We start from the raw sequence: 13,234 nt of genomic DNA on the forward strand, positions 1-13,234 counted from the left end.
GGCAACACTGACTGGCACTGCTGTCACCAGAGCTCAGAAGGAAAGTGGGCAGCAGGCCTCTCCCACTCACCTTCCTTCTGCTTCCTCCACTGGAACTCCAGCACCACATCATCATGCCCCACGAAGGTGTGGACTGGGGTGTTCAAGTCAAAGACATTCCACAGGAGAAGGCTGTTTTCCCTCCGCAGCTGGGGAACCATCACGGTCACCAATCCATTGCTGAAAGGCTAAGACAGGGAAGGGAAAAGCAGGTGATTAGGTTATTTCAGGGAGAATCGGCTGAGTCTTGAGTTTCCAAACCTGGAATTCTTCCCAAGTAAAATAAATTAGATAACGGAAGGCCCCAACTCATGTGGAGAAATTTTTCCCAAACACCATAAGCTGCACATCGGGTCTACTTTTCTCTTTGCTTATGGAAGGGACCACAGCAAGTAAAAACTCAGGCTGAAGCAAGCGCTTCAAGAACTTTGAAAATTCTAAAATAAGCAAATGGTACTGATTGCTATGCAATGAAACACACTGTTTCACATCCTAGCTCCTCTCCACGAGTTACCGCTCAAGAGTTACTGAGTGCTTTCCCAGAATGAGCATGCAGGGCTGACAGGGAAAATCCCTGGAGCAGCAAACCTAACTCTTGCCACATGGAAATGCACCAGAAACACGCCATCCACATGAAGCATCACCCCCCGGCCTCCCCAGTACTGCAACTGCTCAAAGGAAAACTTGCTCACTTCAGGACTGACGTGTTTTACTTGGCAAAACCCAATCTACTAGGTAGCTAAGGGCTCCATTCAGTTGATAATTAGACTCTGTTATTTAAGGAATAAACCACAGTCACCGAAGAGCACATTTATCTTCACCACCCCTCCTGGTAGCACTCTTGGACTTTTCTGTTTATTTTTTAAAGCGAACATATTAATCCAGAAAAGTATTTCAATTCAGAAGAAGAGTGTCTGATTTCTTGGCAAGTGATCCCAGGTACAAAACCAACTTAATACCCAAATTAACTTTTTTGCTCCACAATGCTCCATGGTGACAGCCCAATGTATAAAGGTAGCTTTATCCATCCCTGTGCTAGCTTTCAGATTGACATTAGAGGAAATACATTATCTCTCACCCGTGTGACAATGGAAAATTACTGGAAGGTTGATAATAGCCTACCCACTCTATTTGTAGCATTTAACGGTTTAAAAAGCACATTCATATAAGTTATTTCAAAAGAAAGTCAGACTGTGAACTACAGAATTGTATACTTTAAAACGGTGGATTTTATCACAATTAAAAAAAAGGAGGGCGTAGTAAAAATTACCATTCATATTCTACAGTAAAGGAAATTTCTGCTCAAAAACATCAGATGTCTTACCCAAGGCCACATCAGTATTAAATGACAGAGCATGGCCCCCAGCCCAGGTCTTCTGAATTTAAAGCCAGAGTTCCTTCCACCACAATTCACAGATCTCAAGCCTCCTGACCCTCTCCTCCATCTACCCTGCTGCCGGTCCTATCATTAGTGAGTATCTTTACATGGCCTAACTTCTCTGTGGAACTTTGATCAGCAATTCTGATGTAGATACTTACCCAACACTCCAAGAATAAATTTTATTTATTTTATTTATTTATTTATTTTTGGAGATGGAGTCTCGCTCTGTCACCCAGGCCGGAGTGCAGTGGCGCAATCTCTGCTTACTGCAAGCTCTGCCTCCTGGGTTCAAGTGATTCTCCTGCCTCAGCCTCCCGAGTAGCTGGGACTATAGGCATGTGCCACCACACCTGGATGATTTTTGTATTTTTAGTAGAGAAGGGGTTTCTTCATGATGGCCAGGATGGTCTCGAACTCCTGATATCAGGCGATCCACCCGCCTCAGCCTCTCAAGGTGCTGGGATTACAGGTGTGAGCCACTGTGCCCGGCCAAGAATAAAATTTCAAATAGTTAACAGCATTTATGCCATCATTATCACATTTGTCACACCACTAAACCAACAGAGAAAGAGAAAATCACCTCACAAAGAAAATAAGAGAAAATGTCCCCGGGCTCCTTGTTTTTGGAACACCCAAAAAGAAGTTTCCTATCAAGAGGCAGGGTGGCTCACTCACTGTGTATCTGGCCTTCCAGACAGGCACCTGGCAAGGAAGAATACTGAGGTATTTCCGAGGCTGGCGGTAATCCCAGAACTAGAAGAGAGCAAGCAAGATCATTTGTGAAATAAATGCCATTAAAAAATTCTACTGAAATAAGCATAGCCTTTGAACTCACTGCTTCTGGTCCTCTAAAGATACACTTCAACAGCCTATTTTTAGTTCAGCTCCTATAACCATGCTACTGTGACAGAGACACAAAGAAACCTCCTTTCTATTTCTAAAGCATTACAGGAGATTTCTGGACTTTATGAGGACCACTAATCACGGCAGGTCACTGTCAACAGGCTTGATTATGAAATGACCTTTCGAGCTGAAAATTAAAAGTGACGTGTTTGATCTTGTATCACGTTTACATCTTGCAGGTAATTTAAGAACAATAGCTGAAGTGTCCTGACTACTCATTACATTTCAGACATATATTTAGAACTTTGTTTTCCCCATTTAATCTTTGTAACAACCATATATGTTATTAATCACTTTTTCAAATGTAGAGGCTATATAAAGAAATGACAAAATGTGCAAGGCCACAAAGAAAAAAGGCAGCTGTGTAAAAACCTAGGAGTCAATCCATTCAAGTCCACACCCGCTGTCATCCTCCAACATCTGAGGTGGCGTTCTTGAAATTGTAGAGCACACAAAGTGAGCCACACAACTACCTTAGGGACACCTATGCTTCTAACGTGAGAGGCACATACGCTTAGAACTTCAGCATTTGTCACAAAGGCAGGAAAGCCAGGAGTGAAACTCGGAACTGTTTAAGTTTAGGAAATTTTTTCAAAAATAGATGACAGCAATCACTCTGGAAACTGCTATGGCAATTTCTTTTTTTAATAGAGATGGGATCTTGCCATGTTGCCCGGGCTGGTCTCAAACTCCTGAGCTCAGGCAATCCTCCCACCTCGGCCTACCAAAGTGCTGGGATTACAGGTATGAGCTACCACTCCCGGCTACTTTGACAATTTCCCATAAAGTTAAAAGTACACATCCCATATGACCCAGCAATACCACTCCTACATAACTGCCCTAGAAAATTGAAAATGTCTGTTCACACAAAAACCCATACATGAATGTTTATAGTGGCTCTATTCACAATCACCAAAAACCAAAAACCAAAAATGGTCCAAATGTCCTTAAATGGGTCAACAGAAAATTAATGGTGGCATATCCATAAGTGGAATACTACTCAGTACTAAAAAGTCTATGCATTATTAATTTTTAAAACAACTTAGATGACTCTTAAAGGCATTACGCTGAATGAAAAAAAGATAACCTTAAAAGGTTATATACTAGTCCAGGTGCGGTGGCTCATGCCTGTAATCCCAGCACTTTGGGAGGCCGAGGCAGGCAGACCACTAGAGGTCAGGAGTTCGTGACCAGCCTGGCCAATGTGGCAAAACCCCATCTCTACCAAAAATACAAAAATTAGCTGGGCATGGTGGCACACACTTGTAGTCCCAGCTACTCGGGAGGCTGAGGCACAAGAATTGCTTGAACCTGGGAGGCAGAGGTTGTAGTGAGCCAAGATGGTACCACTGCACTCCAGCCTGGGCAACAGAACAAGACTCCATCTCAAAAAAAAAAAAAAAAAAAAAAAAAAGGCATTCTCAAAAAGACCAAATTATAGTGATGGGGAACAGACAAGTGGTTGCCAGAGGTTAGGGGTAGGAAAGGGTATGAGTACAAAGGAAAAACACGAGGTAGCTCTTCAGTGTCATGGAACTGTTCGATACCCTGTGTGGGCAGTTATATGCAACTCTGCATATATTATATTTCATAGGTTTTCAAGGCTGGTACAGTGGCTCACGCCTATAATCTCAGTGCTTTGGGAGGCTAAGGTAGGAGGATCACTTGAGGCCAGGAGTTCAAGACCAGCCTGGGCAACAAAGCAAGACCCCCGTCTCCTCACCTAGCTGATTGGGAGGCTGAAGTGGGAGGAATGATTGAGCCAAGGAGTTCAAGGTTACAGTGAGCTATGATCATACCACTGCACTCCAGCGTGGGCAACACAGCACAACCCTGTCTCAAAAAACTATTTTTAATAAAAAAATAAGAAGCATATCAGACTATATGGAAAACAGTGAAAAAGTCTAACAAACGTATTTTTTTTTTTTTTTGAGAGGGATTTGCTCTTATTGCCCAGGCTGGAGCGCAATGACGCGATCTTGGCTCACTGCAACCTCTGCCTCCCAGGTTCAAGCTATTATCCTGCCTCAGTCTCCCAAGTAGCTGGGATTACAGGCGCACACCACCACGCTTGGCTAATTTTTTGTATTTTTAGTAGAGACGGGGTTTCACCATGGCCAGGCTGGCCTTGAACTCCTGATCTCAGGTGATCTGCCCACCTCAGCCTGCCAGAGTGCTGGGATTACAGGCGTGAGCCACCAAGCCCAGCTGATGTATAATTATTGTTCCAGAGGAAAGGAAAGAGAAGGAATGGAACAGAAGTAATATTTGAAGACAGAATAATGGTTGAAAATTTCCCCAAAGTGAGGATGGCCAACAAGCTACAGATGCAAGAAGTACTTTCCTCCTTCTTACAAAAGAAACCAATTTTGATAATGGCCTTTAATAATCATAACCTTTTCTGTAGAAGGGGTGACCCACACATGTACTCTCACGCTGGCCTTCTCTGTTTCAAAACTTTTAGAGACTTAATAAAGTATAGGGATATATATTCAGGCCCAAAAATCTCTTCCTAAACTTCAAAATATTCAAAATGTTTTAAAACTGGCTTTACATTGTTTTAGAGCAAAAGAACAGACTTTCCAAAGGTTTTGCTTGGTTTGGTTAATAATTTTGTGAATAAGCCTGAATGGAAATGGAAATGACTTGTCTGGAGTTTCACAATCCTCTGAAAAATCTAGAGTTCAAAGTGGGTGACTTTTTCTCCTCTCAAAAGAAAATTAGGATATCCCAAAGAAATATATAAATGAGCCAAGCTGGAACACAAGGGAGCCTTCTATGTGCCAACAATGAGGTGTTAATAAACTTTAGAAGCTGTTCCTCTACTTAATGCACAATATGAATGAACAAGTATTACAGAGCACAGCAGATATGAACGGGCAAACACCCAGCTGTAAACTCCTGCTTAGTTCCCCAGCCTGCCTGAGGGCTGGATGAGGTTCTTCCACTGAGTGCATGGGAAGAGGTGAACGCAATCATTTCTGAGCAGAAGTGTTAGTGTAATTTTGCCTATTTCCAAAAAAAAATTAGTGATTTAGATTGAAAAGTTTAGATGGCATAACTGTTAAATTTAACAGCATCTCTGTTTTGATTCACTATGAAGACTAATAATCAAGTAGCTAAACATAAAATGAGAAAACTCAAGAATTTCTAGGAAGAAGCCAGGCATGGTGGCTCACACCTATAATCCCAGCACTTGGGAAGCTGAGGTAGGCAGATCACCTGAGGTCAGGGGTTAAAGACCACTCTGGCCAACATGGCAAAACCCCATCTCTACTAAAAATACACAAATTAGCCGGGCAAGGTGGCACACGCCTGGAGTCCCAGCTACTTGCGAGGCTGAGGCAAGAGAATTGCTTGAACCTGGGAGGTGGAGGTTGCAGTGAGCTGAGAGTGCGCCACTGCACTCCAGCCTGGGCAATAGAGCGAGACTCTATCTCAAAAGAAAAAAAAAAAAAGAATTTCTAGGAAGAAAATAAAAAAATAAAACTTCTAATAAACTTCTGATGTTTTAGATTTGCTGCTCTTTTAAAAAACAAAAAACAAAAATCTCAGCTTTCTCATTTTCAGTCCAAGGGACGCACTTGGTGGCAGCAAGAGAAACTTTACTCCATGGCTGTTTTTTTTAAAAGATCGTTTCCATGTCACATGAGATGTGTATTTAAAGAACCACATGCTGGACTTGAAGAGGAAAGTATCAAGGATTCCTTTTTCTCCCCTTTTCTTTATTCTTTCTTTCTTTCTTTTTTTCTTTTTTTTTTTTTTTTGAGACGGAGTCTTGCTCTGTTGCCAGACTGGAGTGCAGTGGCACGATCTCAGCTCGCTGCAACCTCCACCTCCCAGGTTCAAGCGATTCTCCTGCCTCAGCCTCCCAAATAGCTGGGACTACAGGCATGCACCACCACACCAAGCTAATTTTGTATTTTTTTTTTTTTTTTTTTTAAGACGGAGTCTCGCTCTGTTGCCCAGGCTGGAGTGCAGTGGCGCGATCTCGGCTCACTGCAAGCTCCGGCTCCCAGGTTCACGCCATTCTCCTGCCTCAGCCTCCCGAGTAGCTGGGACTACAGGCGCCCGCCAACATGCCCGGCTAATTTTTTGTATTTTTAGTAGAGACGGGGTTTCACCGTGTTAGCCAGGATGGTCTCGATCTCCTGACCTCATGATCCGCCCGCCTCGGCCTCCCAAAGTGCTGGGATTACAGGCTTGAGCCACCGCGCCCGGCCTAATTTTGTATTTTTTGTAGAGATGGAGTTATACCATGTTCACCAGGCTGGTCACAAACTCCTGACCCTCGGGTGACTCACCCGCCTCGGCCTCCCAAAGTGTTGGGATTACAGGCGTGGGCCACCACACGAGCCATTTCTTACCTTTAGACCCTTATATAACAACTCTTTTTTGCAAATTCAGGTCCTATGTTCAAAATAATAAAATGGTCAAGATGTCTTTTCAGCTTAAACTACTTTCGGGTTTCCCACATGGCCACAAGATAAACTATAATTCGCCCCTCAACTTATAAAAGGAATGATACTCAAAATAATTAGGTATGCTTGTCATTCTGCAGATTTTTAATGAGCTCCACACTGTGCATGCCTCCCTATTATCAAATCCACAGTAAGTGGAAAGCTAGCAAAGAAAAGTTCAGCCTCCCCAGATTAATTATATACAAGTAAAATGTTAATATGAATACATTTCAGCAACTGTTTACTTTTCAATTTGGATAGAAACATATTCACGTTCATGCACAAAGACTGGCATATAACTGTTAGCAAGATTAATCCTTTTTCTTAAGAAAAAAAGAAAGATTTTGTTTCTAGATTTAAATATGTTCACCAACTGGTGACAATTATACAATTTATGGGATTAATTAGAGGACCCTGGAGATTTGATAACGTCCTCACTGTTCATAACACGCTTTTGCTCTCAAGGCAATCACTGACGCAGTCTTATAAAATGATTACATGTCATTTGCAAACAGAAGACTTCATTCTATTTCAATCTGATACAGGTAGTTATTATAAATTAACAGGAGCCATTCCATCCCCCCATTCACAGATAATTTCTCCTTTTCACTTACCCTTGCCAAACGGTTCCTGCTACAAGCTACAGATCAGAAAAAAGTCCTCTGAAGAAATATCAGGGGCCAGGTGTGGCTCACACCTGTAATCCCAACACTTTGGGAGGCTGAAGCAGGAAGACTGCTTGAGCCCAGGAGTTCAAAACCCAGCCTGGCCAACAGACTGAAACAAAATATATATTTTTTCTTTATATATAGATATATACATATCTATATAGAGAAAGAGAGATACAAAGAAATATCACAAGAGCCTTGGTCAAAAAAGAACCAGGTTTCCTTGAGGGTTGATATCCTAGGAAACAGACACAAAGCTACATGTTTCTCATCAGAATGTACCAAGGGTGATCGGGCACGGTGGCTCATGCCTATAATCCCAGCACTTTCGGAGGCCGAGACAGGGAGATTGCTTGAGGTCAGGAGTTTGAAACCAGCCTGGCAAACATGGTGAAACTACATCTCTACTACAAATACAAAAATTAGCCTGGCATGTTGGTGCACCTTTGTAATCCCAGCTACTGAGGGAGGCTGAGACATGAGAATTGCTTGAACCTGGGAGGCAGAGGTTGCAGTGAGCCAAGATCACACCACTGCAATCCAGCCTGGGCAACAGAGCAAGACTGTGTCTCAAAAAAAAAAAGAATGTACCAAGGGACTATGTCTGGATTTCCAGGACCCTCTTTGTCTAGAAGGCAGCAATTTTGTGAAATAGGCTGCTGTTAACCCAAGATCAGGAAAAAAAAGATAATGTAAAATGATATGAACTCATTTAATTGTAGTTAATGTTCTATTTCTAAGGGCCACATAAGAAAAATTCTTTTCTTTCTTCTTGATCTATCCCTAACCTTCAACTCAATTGTTTTGTAGTTAAATAATTTACAAACTGAAGTGAAATACACATCTAGTGATACCTTGCTCCAGCTGACCCCTTAGAATTTAGAAAATAAAAATATAATAAAAATAATCAATATAAATTATGAGCTAATAAATTGTCATATAAACTTAAGAATGATTATGTAGAAAAATTACACATATTGGTCCTTATCTACTAAAAAAATGGTTGAATGTTATGCAAAGTCCCTTTTCTAAGTTTCTTCACTTTTTATGATCATGCTATTTACACACATTCAATAAAAATTGTCTTGCTAGCATTGTGGGAGACCGAGGCAGGTAGAGCATGAGGTCAAGAGATTGAGACCATTCTGGCCAACATGGTGAAACCCCGTCTCTACTAAAAACACAAAAGTTAGCTGGACATGGTGGCAAGCACCTATAATCCCAGCTACTCAGGAGGCTGAGGCAGGAGAATTGCTTGAACCTGGGAGACGGAGGTTGCAGTGAGCCGAGATCGCGCCACTGCACTCCAACCTGGGTGACAGAACAAGACTCCATCTCAAAACAAAACAAAACAAAACAAAAAAAAAAAATTGTCTTGCTTCTAGGATATAGTGGAATAAATCAAATACCATGCCAAAAATCTCATTTCATTAATAAGCTAAGCCTGCTTGTGAAGAACAGAGAAGATTTTGTATGGGGAAACAATGCCTATAAAGTCCTCCCAGGAAACTGGCTGTTACCTGCTTTATTACCTATGAAACCCCAGACGAACAGATAGGAAAGATGCCACTGAGTATCAACAGACTTGGGCATCTCATAGAAAGAGGTAGAGCTGAGCTGGATGGCTTCTAGTTCCTGAACTTGGGAGACAAGCTGATTGGGGTACGGGGACAGAAATCCAAATGCGGCCAGGCATGGTAGCTCATACCTGTAATCCTAGCACTTTGGGAGGCTGACATGGGCGGATCACTTGAGGTTAGGAGTTCGAGACCATCCTGGCCAACATGGTTAAACTCCATCCGTACTAAAAATACAAAAATTAGCCAGGCATGACGGCATGCATCTGTAATCCCAGCTACTCGGGAGGCTGAGGCAGGAGAATCACTTGAACCCAGGAGCGGACACTGCAGTGAGCCGAGATCACACCACTGCACTCCAGCCTGGGTGACAAAGTGAGACCCAGTCTCAAAAAATAAATAAATAAATAAATAAATAAATAAATAAATAAATAAAATAAAATGCAATATGAATGAACAAACAAAAAAGTCTCATCTGGCACATTAAAAATAACTTACAACCCTAAGAGATTTACAAACTTCAAGACAGGAGTTAACTTTTAACTTAGTGTATGACTGCAGTTTTGCTAATCATATTACAAAGATGTCATATATGACTACATAAATACAACAAAGCATTAAATAAATGACGCTGAATCGTAAAATTGCTAAACCAATTTCTGTGGTCAAACCCCTGTCCTCAGAGACCTGACCACAAGGAGGAACTACTGGAGCAAAGATGACTCTGCCCTGCCATCATTCTGACCAAGGGTGAACATCACATGCCACAGAGAAGAAAGACAAACAAACAACGCTGTACCTTGTGATAAACCAAAAATAATCGGCTTACTGAAACACATAAAATCTTGAGCATTTCCTGTAAGTTAGAGAATCACTAATAAAATGACTCTATCCCCGAACTGTGCAATGCTGATGCCTGGAAACGTCAGAACTTTCTACATATGATAAGCATGTGAGGGAGCAGCTGTTTTTTCGCCAGGAATAGACTAATTGTAAACTTTACAACCTTAACAACTCTGTAGGCTTTTCTCCTTTACTTATATCTGTCATGCATATCTGACTTCCTTGCAGCTTCTTTGCAAGGGAACCTCTTTCTCTTTCTTGAGGCAGAGTCTCGCTCGGTCACCCAGGTCAGAGTGCAGTGGCTCAATCTCAGATCAACGCAACCTTTCCCTCCCGGGTTCAAGCGATTCTTGTGTCTCAGCCTCCTGAGTAGCTGGAATTACAGGTGTGCACCACCACACCCAGCTAATTTTTGTATTTTTAGTAGAGACTAGGTTTCACCATGTTGGCCAGGGTGGTCTCGAACTCCTGACCTTAAGTGATCTGCCTGTCTCGGCCTCCCAAAGTGCTGGGATTACAGGTGTGAGCCACCATGCCCGGCCAACTTCTTTCCAAGTACTTTCGTCTCTGACTTCCTTTCACAAAGGGAAAGACAAAAACCTTCTGAACAAATTCTAAGAGACGTATCAGAGGAGACGCTATGGCCTGTCACTCTGCCACCATAACACAACGTGGTTATGTTGAACAGCACCATGCTGGGTCTTGCTCTATCGCATTTTGCTGGTCAACATAACCAAATTTATGTGTTCAGTTGCCCAAGAAGCACATGCACCGTGAAATACATACTGTGCTAACGCACTGTAGCTTTCCTCCCAAGGTGGAATCATACATCCCTGAGGCCACCCAAACACTGCTCCTCCAACTTCCCCATGGATGCCACTGACCTTCACAGAATTGTCTTGACTGGAGGTAGCAAGAATGTGCTCGCTGTCTGGGTGCCAGTCCAGGCCATGGATTTTGGAGAGGTGGGCGGCTAGATATTCCACTGCTGTACTGGGTTTCTGCAACAGATCAGCAGCTAATGTTATCGATTTAGAAAGAACTCTTTGAGGGTCTATCACGTAAAAGTCTGTTAGGTAGTGAGTGAGGATGCAAAAATACTACCAGATACTGTCTCTACCCTACACAGACTTTGTTTGTTTTGGTTAAGCCAAACAAAACACCATCACCAAAAGATTTATCTAACGCTCCTTCGCATGCTCCAGAAATGCGCCTGTGAGCCTCATTTCTTCCCACTTCAATGAAGGATACAAGGTAGTAGGTGCTTTTCACCACCTTTTTGTTTTTTTGAGACGAAGTCTTGCTCTGTCACCCAGGTTGGAGTGCAGTGGCACGATCATAGCTCACTGCAGCCTCAACTTCCTGGGCTCAAACAGTCCTCCCACCTCAGCCCTCCAAGCAGCTGGGACTACAGGTGCACATCACCAAGCCTGGCTAATTTTTTTGTACTTTTTGTAGAGATGGGGTTTTGCATGTTGTCCAGGCTGGTCTTGAACTCCTGGGCTCAAGCGACGCCCCTGCTTTGGCCTCCCAAAGTGTTGGGATTACAGGCGCAATCCACTGTGCCCGGCCTCACACTTTAATAGTGCAATCTGACAATTTCCACTCGCCTTCCCCATGATCACCCAAGAAGAGAGACTGAGACATCCAAATGTACCCAGCTTCAACAAGAGGGCAAAACCATCCATCTTAAAGTGATAGAGCACTAAGATTCCGAAGCAGAATGAATGTACATCACAAGAGAAAACAATACATGATTAATAAGCATAGAAAATAAACAGGCCGGGCGCGGTGGCTCACGCCTGTAATTCCAGCACTTTGGGAGGCCAAGGTGGGTGGATCACCTGAGGTCAGGAGTTTGTGACCAGTCTGCCCAACATGGTGAAGCTGGTCTCGAGCCCCTAGCCTCAAACAATCCTCTTGCCATGGCCTCCCAAAGGGTTGGGATTACAGGTTTGAGCCACTTTTCCCGGCCCAAAATTTTTCCTGTCTTAAGGGAATAATCCAAACTCACAAAAAGCTTTAGATACAAAAGAAATTCATCTTGATGTTATCTGAAACACTAGAAAACCAGAAAAAAACCTAAATGATCAACAAATGGGAATGGGAAATAATGAAGCTCAATCAATATACTACAGCTATGTGACACCATATGATGACACAATATGATGTAGCCACTGAAAATTATACTTAGAGCTTATAGTACGAGGATAACGCATCTGTTCTAATGTTAAATGAAAAAAAAAGTGTACACAACTATGTACACAGTACAACAAACAAAGTTTAAAAAAAAAAAAGCGTAAGAACAGAAAACACCAAAATGTTAGCATTTCTCTTTGGGTAGTAGGATTATGAATGATTATTATTTTTTCATTTATATTTTCTACAGAGAGCATGTATTACTTCTACAATTAGCATTAGTCTATGAGGTTAAGAATGCAGTCTCCAGGCTGGGTAGAGTGGCTCACACCTGTAGTCCCAGTGTTTTGAGAGGCCAAGGCAGGAGGATCACTTGAGAGCAAAAGTCAAGACTAGCCTTGGCAACACAGTAAGATTCCCATCTCTACAAAAAAAAAATTTTTTTTTTAATTACCTCATCACAGTGGTGCATACCCACAGTCCCAGCTACTCAGCTGGGAGGATCACTTGAGTCCAAGAGTTTGAGGCTGCAGTGAGCTATGATTGTGCAACTGCACTCCATCCTGGGAGACAGAGGGAGACTCTGTCTCAAAAACAACAAAAAAAGAATGCAGTCTCTAGAACCAGCCTGCCTAGGTTCAAATTTTGGCAGCAAACTTGCTTCGGTTTACTCATCTGTAGAACAGGGATAATAATAGCACGTACTGGCCAGGAGCAGTGGCTCAAGCCTATAATCCCAGCACCTTGGGAGGCGGAGGAAGGTGGATCACCTGAGGTCAGGAGTTCAAGACCAGCCTGACCAACACAGTGAAACCCTGTCTCTAATAAAAATACAAAAATTAGCCAGGCGTGGTGGTGGGCACCTGTAATCCCAGCTACTCGGGAGGCTGAGGCAGGAGAATCACTTGAACCTGGGACGTGGAGGTTGCAGTGAGCCAAGAACGCGCCATTGCACTCCAGCCTGGGCAACAGAGTAAGACTCTGTCTCCCAAAAAACAAACAAACAAAAAAAAGCATGTACTTTAAAGGCTAATTATAGAGAGACATTAATCAATAAATGTAAAACTCTTAAAAGAATGCCTATGTACAATAAATGCTTAGTAAATGTTAATATGATAGTCATACATGAGTCTGGATTGAAATCCACTGTTAGCACCTGACACTGAACTTTGTGAAGTCTATAATGCTGCTTTGACACTACGAAGTGCCAGAGAAGTGAAAATA

At 42.5% G+C, this 13,234-nt stretch overlaps 1 protein-coding gene across 12 annotated transcripts in view; it reads right to left on the minus strand.

The window, feature by feature from the left end:
* Positions 1 to 13,234, minus strand: part of WDR59 (WD repeat domain 59) — a 101,763-nt gene that overhangs the window by 52,409 nt on the left and 36,120 nt on the right. For 8 of the 12 annotated variants that reach the window (XM_055299483.2, XM_063612426.1, XM_063612418.1 and 5 more), the window contains 3 exons: positions 10,756 to 10,872; positions 2,096 to 2,173; positions 71 to 227 (listed from right to left, as the gene is read on the minus strand). In XM_055299483.2, the coding sequence (XP_055155458.1) occupies positions 71 to 227; positions 2,096 to 2,173; positions 10,756 to 10,872 (352 nt within the window). Of the gene's footprint in view, positions 1 to 70; positions 228 to 2,095; positions 2,174 to 10,657; positions 10,873 to 13,234 lie in introns of all 12 variants that reach the window. The other 4 variants (XM_063612423.1, XM_063612419.1, XM_063612420.1 and 1 more) reach the window with 1 other exon arrangement.

The sequence above is a fragment of the Symphalangus syndactylus genome, chromosome 11, assembly GCF_028878055.3.
Source record: "Symphalangus syndactylus isolate Jambi chromosome 11, NHGRI_mSymSyn1-v2.1_pri, whole genome shotgun sequence".
In the NCBI taxonomy this organism is placed as follows: Eukaryota; Metazoa; Chordata; class Mammalia; order Primates; family Hylobatidae; genus Symphalangus; species Symphalangus syndactylus.